Here is a 13,295-nt window from a genome sequence, read left to right as displayed (position 1 = left end):
GAGGGGTACTCACTAATTAGATAGTAGATAGGTACTACTTTAGGTGAAGGGAAAGACAACACACAATACAGGGGAGGTCAGCACAACTGGACTAAACCAAATGCAAAGAAGTTTCCTGAATAAACTGAATGCTTCGAAGGCCAGCGTAGCAGGGGCAGGGGTTTGGAGACCATGGTTTCAAGCGACATCTAAGTCAATTGGCATAATAAAATCTATTAAGAAAACATTCTGCATCCCACTTTGGAGAGCGGCATCTGGGGTCTTAAATGCTGGCAAGCAGCCATCTAAGATGCATCAATGAGTCTCAACCCACCTGGATCAAAGGCGAATGAAGAACACCAAGGACACAAGGCAATTACAAGCCCAAGAGACAGAAAGCGCCACGTCAACCAGAGACTACATCACCACAAACTAGAAGAGCTAGATGGTCCCCGGCTGACACCAATGACTGCCCTGACAGGGAACACAACAGAGAATCCCTGAGGGAGCAAGAGAGCAGTGGGATGCAGACCCCAAATTCTCATAAAAAGACCAGACTTAATGGCCTGACTGAGACTAGAAGGACTCCAGTGGTCATGGCCTCCAGACCTTCTGTTGGCCCGGGACAGGAACCATTCCCGAAGCCAACTCTTCAGATACGGATTGGACTGGACAATGGGTTGGAAAGGGATGCTGGTGAAGAGTGAGCTTCTGCGATCAGGTGGACACTTGAGACTATGTTGTCATCTCCTGCCTGGAGGGGAGATGAGAGGGTAGAGGGGGTTAGAAGCTGGCGAAATGGACATGAAAAGAGAGAGTAGCAGTCTCATTAGGGGGAGAGTAATTGGGAGTATGTAGCAAGGTGTATATAAGTTTTTGTGTGAGAGACTGACTTAATTTGTAAACTTTCACTTAAAGCACAATAAAAATTATAAATAATAATAATATTTAGTACCATAAAAGAGTAGATGTTTATTGTGAAACAATGAGCACTTATTTAACTCTCTGAAAATTTAACTTTCTTTTTCCAATGAGGTGAGAGGTTCACTAGCTAAATAAATATAACAGTGAACCATTCTATTATCAGAAACCTTCTATTTAATCTGAGTTATCATCATTTTCTCCCATACTAAGTGGGAGCACCTATTTTCTGAAAAGTTAGAGATTTCCAAATCAATATTTCTTAAAAGTTTCTTTTCCCACACCTGTAAGATTTTCCCGGGAAACAACTGAATAACAACAGTAAAGTTGAGAGAAAAGTGTTCAATCAAAATACAAAATGGAAAGATAAACAAAAAGTTTCTATAGAAAAGCTTCAGCAGCCCAGATCCCCTTAAGTCTAGAAATTAATGAGTGATAAATATAATTGGTGCAAACTGGTAATGGCATTGGCTGCTAAGGTTGGAGGTTTTAGTCTATCCAGAAGCAACTCAGAAGAAAGGACTGATGATTTACTCCCCAAAAATCAGCCACTGAAAACCCCATGGAGCACAGATCTACTCTAATGCACATGAGCTACCGTGAGTCAGAGTCGACTGAACGGTAACTGGTGTGCAATTGTTTTGTTTTGGTTTTTATCACCAGGTTTATACTGAGGTCCCTGGGAGCAGTGGCGTCACTATGGGGGGTGCTGACTGCACCAGGTGACACTGTCAGAGGACGTGACACCAAAATGACTATCTACAAAAGTTTTGTGCAGTGTTTCAGCAGAAATTTATTATTTTTTATAAAAATATCCTTGTAGTTAGTTATAACAACAAAAACATTTTTGTAAGCCCAGCTTACATGTATCAATATACCAACAAGGCTAAAAATCTATGCTAATCTACTTTTCAACCTTCTAATGTGCTCCAGTCAGAGCTGTCATTATTACCCGACTACAATGATGTTTCAAACAGTGGTTTCATCTGCACATGCTACAAGCACGTGCTGTTGTTTTCGCTGCTGCTGGTATTTTTATAGTCACTGATTTTGTCAAATTTTCTGACATTTTAGCTACAATACTGCAATTAGTATTTGTGAACCTATATCAATAATTTTTTTGAGAATGAAGGAGTAATTAAAGGAAAAGAAGGAGTGATATATGGGAATTATGACTTACGTGTAACACTAGAACAAAACAACATTACTAAGGGTTCTGTATGGTCTAGTACTGGAGAGTTCCAGGGGGATGGGAGTGACAGCATGAGTTACCGCACTGGGTGACACCAACCCTAGTGATGCCATTGCCTGGGTGGTGCAAATGGTTAAGTGCTCAAGTACCGGTTGAAAGGTTGGTGGTTTGAACCCATCCAGAGGCACCTCAGAAGACAGGCCTGATGATCTACTTCTGAAAGGTTACAGCCTTGAAAACTCTATGGGGCAATTTTATTCTGCACATATGGAATCAACTCCATGGCAACTAACGACAGGTTTATAGTTAATTCACACCTAAATGGCCTAGGCGATTTTACTGAACAAAATCAGAGTGAGAAGAAAATAAAGAAAACAAAACCTCATCACAGAGATCTAAACTAGCTAATGGGGAAGAGGCATTTTCTCTTTTTTGACAATTTTGTGGCCAGTTAGTAGTAAAAACTGAAAGGAAAAAACCAAACAAATATAGTCAATGTTACCTTACATCTTAGTTATCTAGCGCTGCTAAAATATAAAGGAGCCATAGTGGTGCAGTGTTAAAGTGCTCAGCTGCTAACTAAAAAGCTTGGCAATTTAAACCCACTAGCTGTTCCACAGGAGAAAGATATGGGAGTCTGCCTCTTTAAAAAAGATTGGCAGTCTAGGAAACCCTATGGGCAGTTCTACTCTATCCCATGGGGTTGCTGTAAGTTGGAATCCACTTGACAGTGGTGGGCCTGGTTTTTGGTTATAACAGAAATACCACAAGTGGGTGGCTTTAACAAACAGAAATTTATTTTCTCACAGGTGAGGAGGCTAGAAGTCCAAAATCAGAGTGTCAGCTCTAGGGGAAGGCTTTCTCTCTGTCAGTTTTGAAGGAAAGTTCTCGTCTCCTCAGCTTCTGCTTCCTGGTTCCTTGGAGATCCCCATGTGCCTTGGTATCTATCTTACCCCATCTGTCTTGCTAGCTTGCATTTTTTTCTCTTTTATATCTCAAAAGACAGTGACTCAGGATACACCCTACACTAACCTTGCCTCATTAACATAACAAAGACAGCTCATTCTCAAATGGCATTATAAACATGGGCATAGAGATTAGGATTTACAGCACATATTTTGGGGGGACACAATTCAATCCACAATATTCTACCCTTTGGCCCTCCAAAATTCATGTCCTTGCCACATTCAAAACACATTCACCCCATCACATCATCCCAAAATCTTAAATAAACTCCAAGCCCAAAATCTCATCTACCGAATCATCTAAATCAAACATGGGTCAGAGTTTAGGTGAATTCCATCTTGGGGCAAAATTCCTCTTCATCTGTGAACCTGTGAAATCTAGAATATAAGTTATCTGTTTACAAAGTACAATGGTGGAACAGGCACAAGGTAGACATTTCCATTAAGAATGGGAGATATTGAAGGGAAAGAAAGCACAATAGGCATGAGGAAAGTCCAAAACCCGGCAGAACAAATTATATTAGCTCTCAAGGCTTGAAAATAATCCTCTCTTCTCTGAGACTATCTGGGCAATGGACCCATCCTCTAGACTCAGGGTGTTGGCCACACCTTTTGAATTCTGGGTGGAGGCCCCTCATTCCTGGGCTTCACCTCCTTCTTCCAGGTACTTTGGGATAGCAACTCTGCTCCCTTGGCTTTAGGTGGCCCCATTCGCCTAGTCCATCTGAGCGGCAACTCCATCTCCTAGGCCCCGGAAGGCTCCATTCTTCTGCCCCTTGGGCATGGCAGCTGTGCCCCCTCAGCTTTCAGTGGTAGCCCCATCTCCCTGGAATGCCTTAACGGTAGCTCCACACTCCAGAACTGAGTTGGCAAAGATCTGACTCTTTGAAACCTAAGAGACTGCAGCCCTGCCTTTTGAGATCCAAGAGACTATGACCCTACCCTTTAAAATTGAGAAGGCCCTGCTTTCTGTGCTCCTTCCAACAGTTCCACTGATCTCTGAGCTACTCCAGGGATGGTACTTTTCCTTTCTTGGAGGACAACAGATATAGCTCCTTTGGCCTGTATCCTGCCTGTAGATTCAAAGAGGCAGACAGTGTTCTTTCCTTTAGCTCTTTCTGTCCCCTTCTGTCTAAGCTGATGGGTTTTCTGCTGTGGTAGTTAGTTAAATCCATTAGTCACAGACTTAATCTCTGTAACAAAAGATTGTGTAGCCATGTCCTTGGTGAACATTCTAGGACATGTGTTCTTAGTTTGTACAACAGAATTTTCCAAGTCTTTAAGTTCCGTTTTCATTTTGCACAGTTCATTTTTAAGTCCATGTCTTTCCTCTTGCATTTTACTATAAGCGGCAAACAGAAACCATGTGGCTCCTTTAAGAGCTTGCTTAGAAATCTCCTCAACCAGATATCCAAGTTCATCACTTACAAGCTCTACCTTTCACCAAACGTTTGAACATATCTCATACAATTCTTTGCCACTGCATAAAAAGCACTGCCCTTCCTCCATTGTCCAATCACATATTCATCATTTTCTTTTAAAGCTTCAGCACAAGCGCACCGAATGCCCACATTTCTAGAAATATTCTGTTTCTGGAATTATACATATTCTCTAAGATGATAGAGACTTTCTCTACAGCTCTCCTCGTTTCCTTCTGAACCCTCACCAGAATTGCCTTTGAGGTCCATAATTCTACCAACGGACTCTTCAAGGCAATCTCATCTTTTACTATTAAAAAAAAAAAACTATTAGGCACCTTAAAACTCTTCCAGCCTCTGCCCATTACCAATTTTAAAACCACTTCTACATTTTAGGTTCTGTTAGAGCAGCACCACACTCTTCAATACCAAATTCTGTCTTAGTTATCCAGTGCTGCTATAACGGAAATACCACAAGTGGATAGCTTTAACAAACTGAAACTTATTTTCTCACAGGTTAGGGGGCTAGATGTCCAAATTCAGAGCTCTAGCTGTAGGAAGCGCCATATGGCACTGGGCTGGAGCTGTAGGGAAATGCTTTTTCTCACTACTGTCTCTGGAGGAAGGTACATGTCTCTTCAGTTTCTGCTTCCTGGTTCCTTGGTGATCTCCATGTGTCTTAGCATCTATCTTACCCCATCTCTCCTGCTAGCTTTCATTTTTTCTCTTTTATACGTCAAAAGAGATTGACTCAAGATATACCCTATACTAATCCTGCCTCATTAACATTTTACAAAGACAACCCATTCCCAAGTGGGATTATCACTGTCTTAGTTATCTAGTGCTGCTGTAACAGAAATACAACAAGTGGATGGCTTTAACAAACAGAAATTTATTCTCTTACAGTCTGGGAGGCTAGAAGTCTGAATTCAGGGTGTCAGCTCCAGGGGAAGTCTTTCTCTCTGTTGGCTCTGGGGGAAGATCCTTGTAATCAATCTTCCCCTGAATGAGGAGCTTCTCAGCCCAGGAACCTCAGGTGCAAAGGGTATGCTATTCTTCTGGCTCTCATTTCTTGGTGGTGTAAGGTCCCCCTGTCTCTCTGCTCACTTCTCTCTTTTATATCTCAAAAGAGATTGGCTTAAAACACAATCCAATCTCATAGATTGAGTCCTGACTCATTAACATAATTCCTCTAATCCTGCGTCATTAACATCATAGAGGTAGGATTTACAACACATAGGAAAATCACAACAGATGACAAAATGATAGACATACAATACCGGGAATCATGGCCTAACCAAGTTGACAGAGATTTTGGGGGAACACAACTCAATCCATAATAATAACCATATGCATAGAGGTTAGGATTTACAAAACATATTTTGAGGGGACATAATTCAATCCATAACACCTTACCGCTCTTAAGAATATACTCCTAAAATGGAAATGTTTGACTGGATATAAAACCTCCTATAACTCCAAAGGTCAATCATCTTAATGCTGACTTCTTACTAAAACAATAATACTGTTAAAAGTAACAACTATACTTGGTTTCTGATAATGATTCACCTAATATTTTTAGCAATATGTGTAACACAGATCCTGCCAAGCTGGATCTTACAAGTATACTATAAATTATGTCTGTCTTTTTGCTTGTGCCACATACAGAAGGTGCTATTCCCTTTCTATTTATCCTCACCCAAATTCTATTAAACATGAGACCTGACCCTGTGCAAGCTGACATTCCCAGAACCAAGAAGTCGGACTCTATTCTGTGATGACCTCTTGCTTTTCTAAATTCCTGTTGCATTACTTGCCTCTACCATTCTTTTTAGTAATGCTTTATACTGTCTTAAATTCTCCTGTAATTTTTTTCACATATGCATTGTCTTATTATTCCTAAGTATCATTCATATTAACTAAGATAGATTGATTCTATAGTGAGATTTAAGTAAATTCTTCCCAATTTCCAATAATAAATTTTTCCAAAGGAAATTGTTTGAGTGGGGCATTCTCACAGCTGACCTAATCATGAGAAACCGGGGCAAAAAAAAAAAAAAACGTAAATTGTGGTTAAGGCCCAGAAAACTGAGCCTTCTTTTAAACATCTCCCCGAAATAACAACAGCAATTTATTGAAGTCAGAACAGAGTGTACAGCAACAGATTTGGTTTATACAATGAACACAACACCCAAATATTACCAAATGGCAGTTCCTTCTATTTTGTGGTTGTCATGAAGTAGTGCAAAATCATTTGAGATCTCTGAACATGGAAAAAATAAGAAGGTTGAACAAGCAAATAGAATGGAATTGAGAGTAGAGTTGAAAATGGTCTAAGGTACCATGTTTCAATAAAAACCAGTAAATTCATGCTGTCAAAAGTTTGGACTGGGCTTCAAATTCCTGGTTACCAACTCTTACAGCTTCAAGAAAGAAAGGGAGGGAGGGAGGAAGTGGGAAGAAGGAAGGAAGAAAATAAAGTAGGAAAGAGAAAACAGCTGAAGTGTTCTTCTAAATCTTAGGAAATGATCTGAGAAGTGCATAAAACTTCATTGAAATCAGCACCAAAAACGTAATGAATGGGCTGAAGCCTCAGCCAGCCCCCTAAAACAGCTGTAGTTTAGTTTAAAATGACTAAGGGTGAAATACATCAGCTCGTGGAAAATGGGAGGGCTTCCAGAAGTCTGCCAGCGTTCGAGGTGATAGATGTTGATGAGAAATTCCCTTAAACGGATTTATGGCCAACAAACTGAAAGGCTGGAAGTATATCCAAAAACTCACCTGCAATTAAGATTGCAAGCAAGTGGCCACTCTCTCCACCTCTCACTCCCTTACCAGAGAAGTGACCCTGCTCCTGGCAACCATCTCCCCGCAGGGCCAAAGAACACTTCCTTCCTCTGACCTCCTTTCCTTACCCTCAAAAATCACTACAAAATCTCCCTTGCTCTGTTTCCCAACCGTTTTTGTGACGGGTAGAGGGCTCTTCCTTCCTCCCTTCCCCTTCTATCCTTCCTTCCCGCCTTCTTCCCTCCTTCCTCACTCCCGTCTTCTCTCTCTCCATCTCGTCCTTCTTTCCCCCCTAACTTCACTGTTTAGAAAACAAACAAAACTTTCAACTCACCCCCACTCCACTAGAAATGCGACACAGGAGAGAAGGCAGGCACAGGCAAAAGGACCGCGCATTTGCAAGGACCATCTGGCACCTGCGATTCATCACCACTTTGCATGCACTCAGAGGTGAGAAGGGCAGAAGGCAAAGGACGTCAAGAGCTGGTGTGACCCAGTTCCTCGGAAACTTTCAGCTGACCGCAACCCCTCCTCCCTCCTCTCCTCCAACCTCTTTAATCATCCATCAAGCCAGGAGAGTGCAGTGACCTCTGCCTGGCCTGAGGAGTGGGAGAAGAGGCGAATTGAACAAGACTAGGTTCGCCCCTTTGCTTCCTCCACCGCTCAATGACAGCAGGTGCAGAGTCACCGCGCGGCCGGAAGAGGCCGCTGTTCGCTCAGAGCAGCCGCCAGGGCCGCCGCCACCGCCCGCACCTCCCACGGCCCGGCTGGCCCAGCCCCGCCAAGTTCCAACAACCCCCCAGCGAGCGAGCTCCGGGAACAAGCACCGCCCGGGCAGAAGCGGACAGCGCAGAAGAGCCGGGCTGCTGCGAGCGTCGGAGAGGCTCCGGGGAAACTCCCACGGCCCAGGGACTTTCGAAAGGAGATAAAGACTAGACCCGCGCTCAAATCTGCAAGTGAGCGCTCAGCGGGGCACCTGTTCCTCCCGCGCCACCGCCTTCCCAGCCCTCGGATCCGCGCCTCCCGGGGCGCCCGCCTGCTCCCGCGATGAATCCGGCGCTGGGCAACCAGACCGACGTGGCGGGCCTGTTCCTGGCCAACAGCAGCGAGGCGCTGGAGCGCGCAGTGCGCTGCTGCACCCAGGCGTCCGTGGTGACCGACGACGGCTTCGCCGAGGGCGGCCCGGACGAGCGCAGCCTGTACATCATGCGCGTGGTGCAGATCGCCGTCATGTGCGTGCTCTCGCTCACCGTGGTCTTCGGCATCTTCTTCCTCGGCTGCAACCTGCTCATCAAGTCCGAAGGCATGATCAACTTCCTGGTGAAGGACCGGAGACCGTCTAAGGAGGTGGAGGCGGTGGTCGTAGGGCCCTATTGACCGGCCACCCGGCCCCCGCGGCAGCCGCCCCCACGCCTTCCCTCTTCGCCCGCCCTGCTGCGCCCTTTACTGTCCCAGACGGGGCAAAGCAAACCTGTCGGAGTCAATTATTTCTCTCGACTTCTGCCTTTCAGGATGAAGCGACCGGTTTTTCGCTCGCCCTCTGAAAGCTCTGGTGCCTGGCTGTTGGAAAAGGAGAGCGGCCGGACTTCTGGACTCGGCAGCAAGTGGCGAGAAGAGGGCGGTTAGGGCTCAGAACTTTGGAAGCTGCCGCTGGCGTGGGATGCGGGGAGACCGACGGGGCGGAGGCCCTTCTCCACCCGCAGGTGGGCCGAGCGCTGGGGGCAGGCGGACAGGGCGGGCAGGGGGAGACCCAGGGGCACCGATCGCCTGGTGGCCGAAAAATGACCTGTGTATGCGCCACGCAGCAGACCTAATGGGGACTCACAAACCCGTGTCTGGATTCCCGCCCACTCCCTCTCGCTCCCCATAGCCCTGGCGGGGAGAGGCGATAAATGCCTGTGATTGATTGTAATGTGTCGTTTTAAGGGATTTTTGTTTGTTTGTTTTTTGCTTGAATACAAATATTTGATAAGTTCTTTTCTGCCCGAGTAGTCTGTTTGCCTGCCTGGGGGTTAGAATTTTGTTACCGTGGGAGAATGGGTGGGGTAGGGGGGCCTGCGAATGTGAAAAGGGTAAGTTGTTTCTTTTACTGCATTTTCAACTGGCTCTTTCTGGGTGTGCTGGACCCCCAGCTGCCGCCTCGGTAAAGACCCGGAATAGAACTCATAGCTCGTGACTGCACAGTTTACGCCACAAAAGTGCTCTTGACATCCGTGACACCGTTTTTGACTTTTTTTTCTTAAGATTTCTTTAATAAATGCGACATTTAAATGTTTTGTGCCTGGCCTTCGGGTAGTCATTCTGCGCTCCCCGGCAGATGGGAACAGGCAGGGGTGAGGAGTGTGGTTGTGGGCCTTGGAGAGCTATGCTTCAATTCGTGGATCTGATGAAGAGGTGAGGGTTGGGGCGAGACCGAGAGGCCAAAGGACGAGTGAGACATCCCCAAGCCCCAGGCACAGGAGCCTTCTGAGAGGCAACAGCCTTCGTTTTCTCTTACAGAGTTTCCACTTTATATTTCATTTAAGCCAAGCATTCTGAGCCAGACGAGACGACATAAGGGCCCCGCGGGGAGATTACGCTTCCGTGCCGGGCTCCGGCGGGAAGACGGGGTTACACCAATAATGAAAGGAAGACAAGGCTTGGCCAGCCTTCCGGGACGACATCTCTCCCTAGATCAACGTCAGCAAGAAAGGGTTGAGATGCGGCTCGAAAGAGAAAGAAAAAAACTATAAAGTGCGAAGAAATGTAATTGTGCTAAAGCACATAATGACGCTAACAATCCCTGGGGTAAAGCATTGTCACTAAACCACCAGAGGCATTGTCTCTCACGTTCCGTTTTCTAGTGATTGGGCGAGATTGAGAGACCCAGCCTTCCGTGTAATTTAGTCAGCCCCAGGCCAATAAAAAGGTTCAGAGGAGTTAGCCGAGGTCCTGAAGTAGACAACCACAACTAGGACGGGGACAGTGTGGAGCTACAGATACAGTAGTTGGCAAATTGAGGGCTCAGAAATTGAACAGTGTTTAAATAAGAGCCTAGAAACCATGCCTGTGAATATAACCAGGAGGTTTTGAACAGTTTATTTTTATGAGTAGAGCAGGATCCTAAGTATTTTCAAGAATATAAAAGATACATTACTACATTTTAAAAGGCAGATGGGTGGTGCAAACGTTTACATTGACTACCAGTCAAAAGGATGGTGAGGCTGGTGGTTCAAACCCACCCGGACGAACCTCGGAAGACAGGCCTGGCCATCTGCTTCTGAAAGTCACAGCCTTGAAAACCCTGTGGAGCAGTTCTACTCTGCACCCCTGAGGTCACCATGAGTCAGAATCTACTCGATCAAACTAACAACTGCAACTACATTTTAACAATTAAAATTTCAAAGATGTCATAATTTCAGATATAAGACTGATAAAAAATAAATAAATGTCCCATTTACTTGAGAAGCACAACCAGTGTAAACTATATCAATAACTGAAAGGACTGGGATCAAAAGGTTTAGGTGTCCTTTAACAACCTGTCCACTGCTAAGTGTCTATTTCGCTCCCAGAGTAAATCTTACCAGGAATTGTGACCTAGAGTGGTTTTTGAATGCTAATGGGCATCAGGTTTGGAAAAACAAAGATTCTGAAGTTCTGCCTGTTGTTCTTGTCTTATCAGCAGGTAAGGGCTTGTTTGTTTTGTTTTGGGTTTTGTGTGTGCGTTGTGTTATCTGGGGGAGGGGGCAGCATCAACATGTGGTCAAGAGTGAGTTATGGAAGACAGTTTACTTTTGCTAATGAGACGGATTGACTGATGCAGTGGCTGCTACAATGGGCTCAAGCATACCAACAACTGTGAGGATGGCACAGGACTGGCCAGTGTTTCGTTCTGTTGTACATAGGATCACTATGGGTTGGAACCAACCAACGGCAGCTAACAACACTCTCTCCTCTATCCTGTTTCTCTTCATATTTCTTCAATCTCGTTCCTCTTGCCTGTACCTTAGGAGCAAAATATACCCTTTCTCCTTATCTCAAATATTCCTATTTACTCCCCTACCTCCAGAAATTGTTACTGTGAAACAAACCAGAACCTGCAAAATTTAGCCCTAAAATAGAAAAGATACATGAACACAGTTCTGTAATCCATGATCAATGCATTATAGGGAAATGCACACAGTCTGAAAATATCATAGCCCTGGGGACCATTTCCTGCCAACAACCCATCTCTACAGCCCTTAGATCCATTTGTTACTTAGAGAGAGGCCAAGTGGTTCTGGCTTTTATAGATGAGGCGATGTGTGCAAGAAGCTTTTTACACTCCCTATTCCCTGTGGCCACAGAGCAACCACTTTCTCGGGGCCCACACCACTCCCTGCCTCACTCTCTGCCTTTGATTCTCTTTTTCTCTGATTCTAACAAATACATTAAATGAAACTTTTTAATCCTGCCTAGCATTTATGGAGTGTTGCTCCTTTATCATAAACATGCTGTCAGGAAAGTGGGTTTGAAAGACACTGTTTGTGTTCCACCCGAGAAAACAATGTCAGCCTTAAGAGACCTGGGTATTGAGATGTGTAGATGCAAACAGGCGTATTTTACCATCCCACACTTAAGTCCATCATTTGGTCAGTCATTAGTGAGAGGCCCTGGGAAAGAGAGAGATGGGTTCCGGTAAAAGCGTGCTTGGTCTGACATGGTCTATGGGGAGGAATCTGATACTTCCTGAAGCCCTTCTGGAAATACAGCAGAAGCAGGGAGAGGTTTCATGAGACACTGCTAGTGGATTAGCAGGGTCATAACCCCTCTCAGGCTGGGCAGACGGCCACTGATCCTCTCTTAGCCTAATTGGGTGGCCTCTCACATAAGTAGCTTAACCAACTGTTGATAAATGTGATTTTTCTTAAGATCATTGATATAAATCTTTTCACTCTCTCTGAAAACGTACCATGAACTTGAGTACTGGACTCCTTGAAGGCTACTTAAGCAAAGTCAAAACAGAGATCAGATTTTTTCTTGGTGGTTGGTCCCTATACCTGACTGCTGATTTCCAAGCTCACCCTGGTTTCTCACCTGGATCCCTAGTCAGTTCTGTTACTGAGTCATACTATGCTAACTCTGAGTGATGAAGGGAATGGAATACTGGACTGAGATGTAGGAAATTTTGATTCTGGTGTCTAAAGAACTAGTGGCCTCCTCCCTAAAATAAGGAAGATGGATTCTGAAAGGACATACAATTCTATGATTCTATAGAATAAATTTAACTTTTTTTGTTTGTTTTTTAGGATGTTTCATAGATCTCTTCATTATGTATCTGAAAATGTATTTTGTCATTTCAGTCTTGCTTCTTTGGGTAAGATTTTTTCCCCAGAAAGTCAAGTGATCCCTTAACTCAGATTATGTTATTTACAATAATCGAAGCAAAATTTCAGACACCTATCCTGGCTAGATAGCACTTTCTAAGCAGACAGGTCACACCATCTAATCAGTGCCTTAAATATCCCAGAGCCTCATCTGTGTCCTCACTGGATGAAGCCAGGAAAGCAAAGCCCAGTGAACTGAGGAGCAAGTAATTGACAAGTAATTCTTCCAGACCCACATTCAGACTAATAGGCGATGTTGTTTATAGTAACTACATGGGTGTTTGAAGACTAATTAAGAGGCAATTTTTCTCCCCCAAAGCATTTTTCCCTTTGAGTTTCTGCAGCAGCACACAGCAGCTGTTCCATGTGCAGTTTAGAGCCTTCCTTAGCCCTGGCTTATTATGCTTGTCACTGCTGAGGGATGCAATGCCAGGAAAGGATTCCAGAGTTCAGTTTGTCCTGTAAGACTCAAACCTAGATTGAAAGCCTGTTGAAGCAGCAAGTCTGCAGCAATCCTCCAAACAGGAATCAATAAATCTTTTATCCACCTGCCAAATCCCATTTAGACATGTGCACAATAGCTTACATGGAATATGTTTTAAAGTCAGCTCCAGCAGTAGTAACTGTTCCCTAATGTCTGACTTTAAATGCGCTGTGGTTAATTGTTTCCACGGTCAATTTCACATTA

The 13,295-nt window shown here is 44.5% G+C and overlaps 1 protein-coding gene across 2 annotated transcripts; it reads left to right on the top strand.

Annotated features, from left to right (window-relative positions):
• Window positions 1–8,109: 8,109 nt before the first annotated feature.
• Window positions 8,110–9,217, top strand: RPRM (reprimo, TP53 dependent G2 arrest mediator homolog). Of its 2 annotated transcripts, XM_049888965.1 has the most exons (2): window positions 8,110–8,582; window positions 8,774–9,217. In XM_049888965.1, exons 1-2 carry the CDS (start codon window positions 8,310–8,312, stop codon window positions 8,804–8,806), a joined length of 306 nt encoding a protein of 101 aa, XP_049744922.1. In that variant the 5' UTR covers window positions 8,110–8,309; the 3' UTR covers window positions 8,807–9,217. The 2 variants fall into 2 exon arrangements, with proteins under 2 accessions (XP_049744922.1, XP_049744921.1); XM_049888964.1 differs by having other exon boundaries at window positions 8,110–9,217.
• The last annotated feature ends 4,078 nt before the right edge of the window (window positions 9,218–13,295 follow it).

The sequence above is a fragment of the Elephas maximus genome, chromosome 6, assembly GCF_024166365.1.
Source record: "Elephas maximus indicus isolate mEleMax1 chromosome 6, mEleMax1 primary haplotype, whole genome shotgun sequence".
NCBI classification, from domain to species: domain Eukaryota; kingdom Metazoa; phylum Chordata; class Mammalia; order Proboscidea; family Elephantidae; genus Elephas; species Elephas maximus.
The sequence above is the reverse complement of the archived record's forward strand: the minus strand, read 5'-3'. Positions and strand labels throughout refer to the sequence as shown.

Excerpts from the sequence above, each read along its gene's own strand:
- RPRM (XM_049888964.1), top strand. The coding sequence starts at position 8,310 with ATGAATCCGGCGCTGGGCAACCAGACCGACGTGGCGGGCCTGTTCCTG.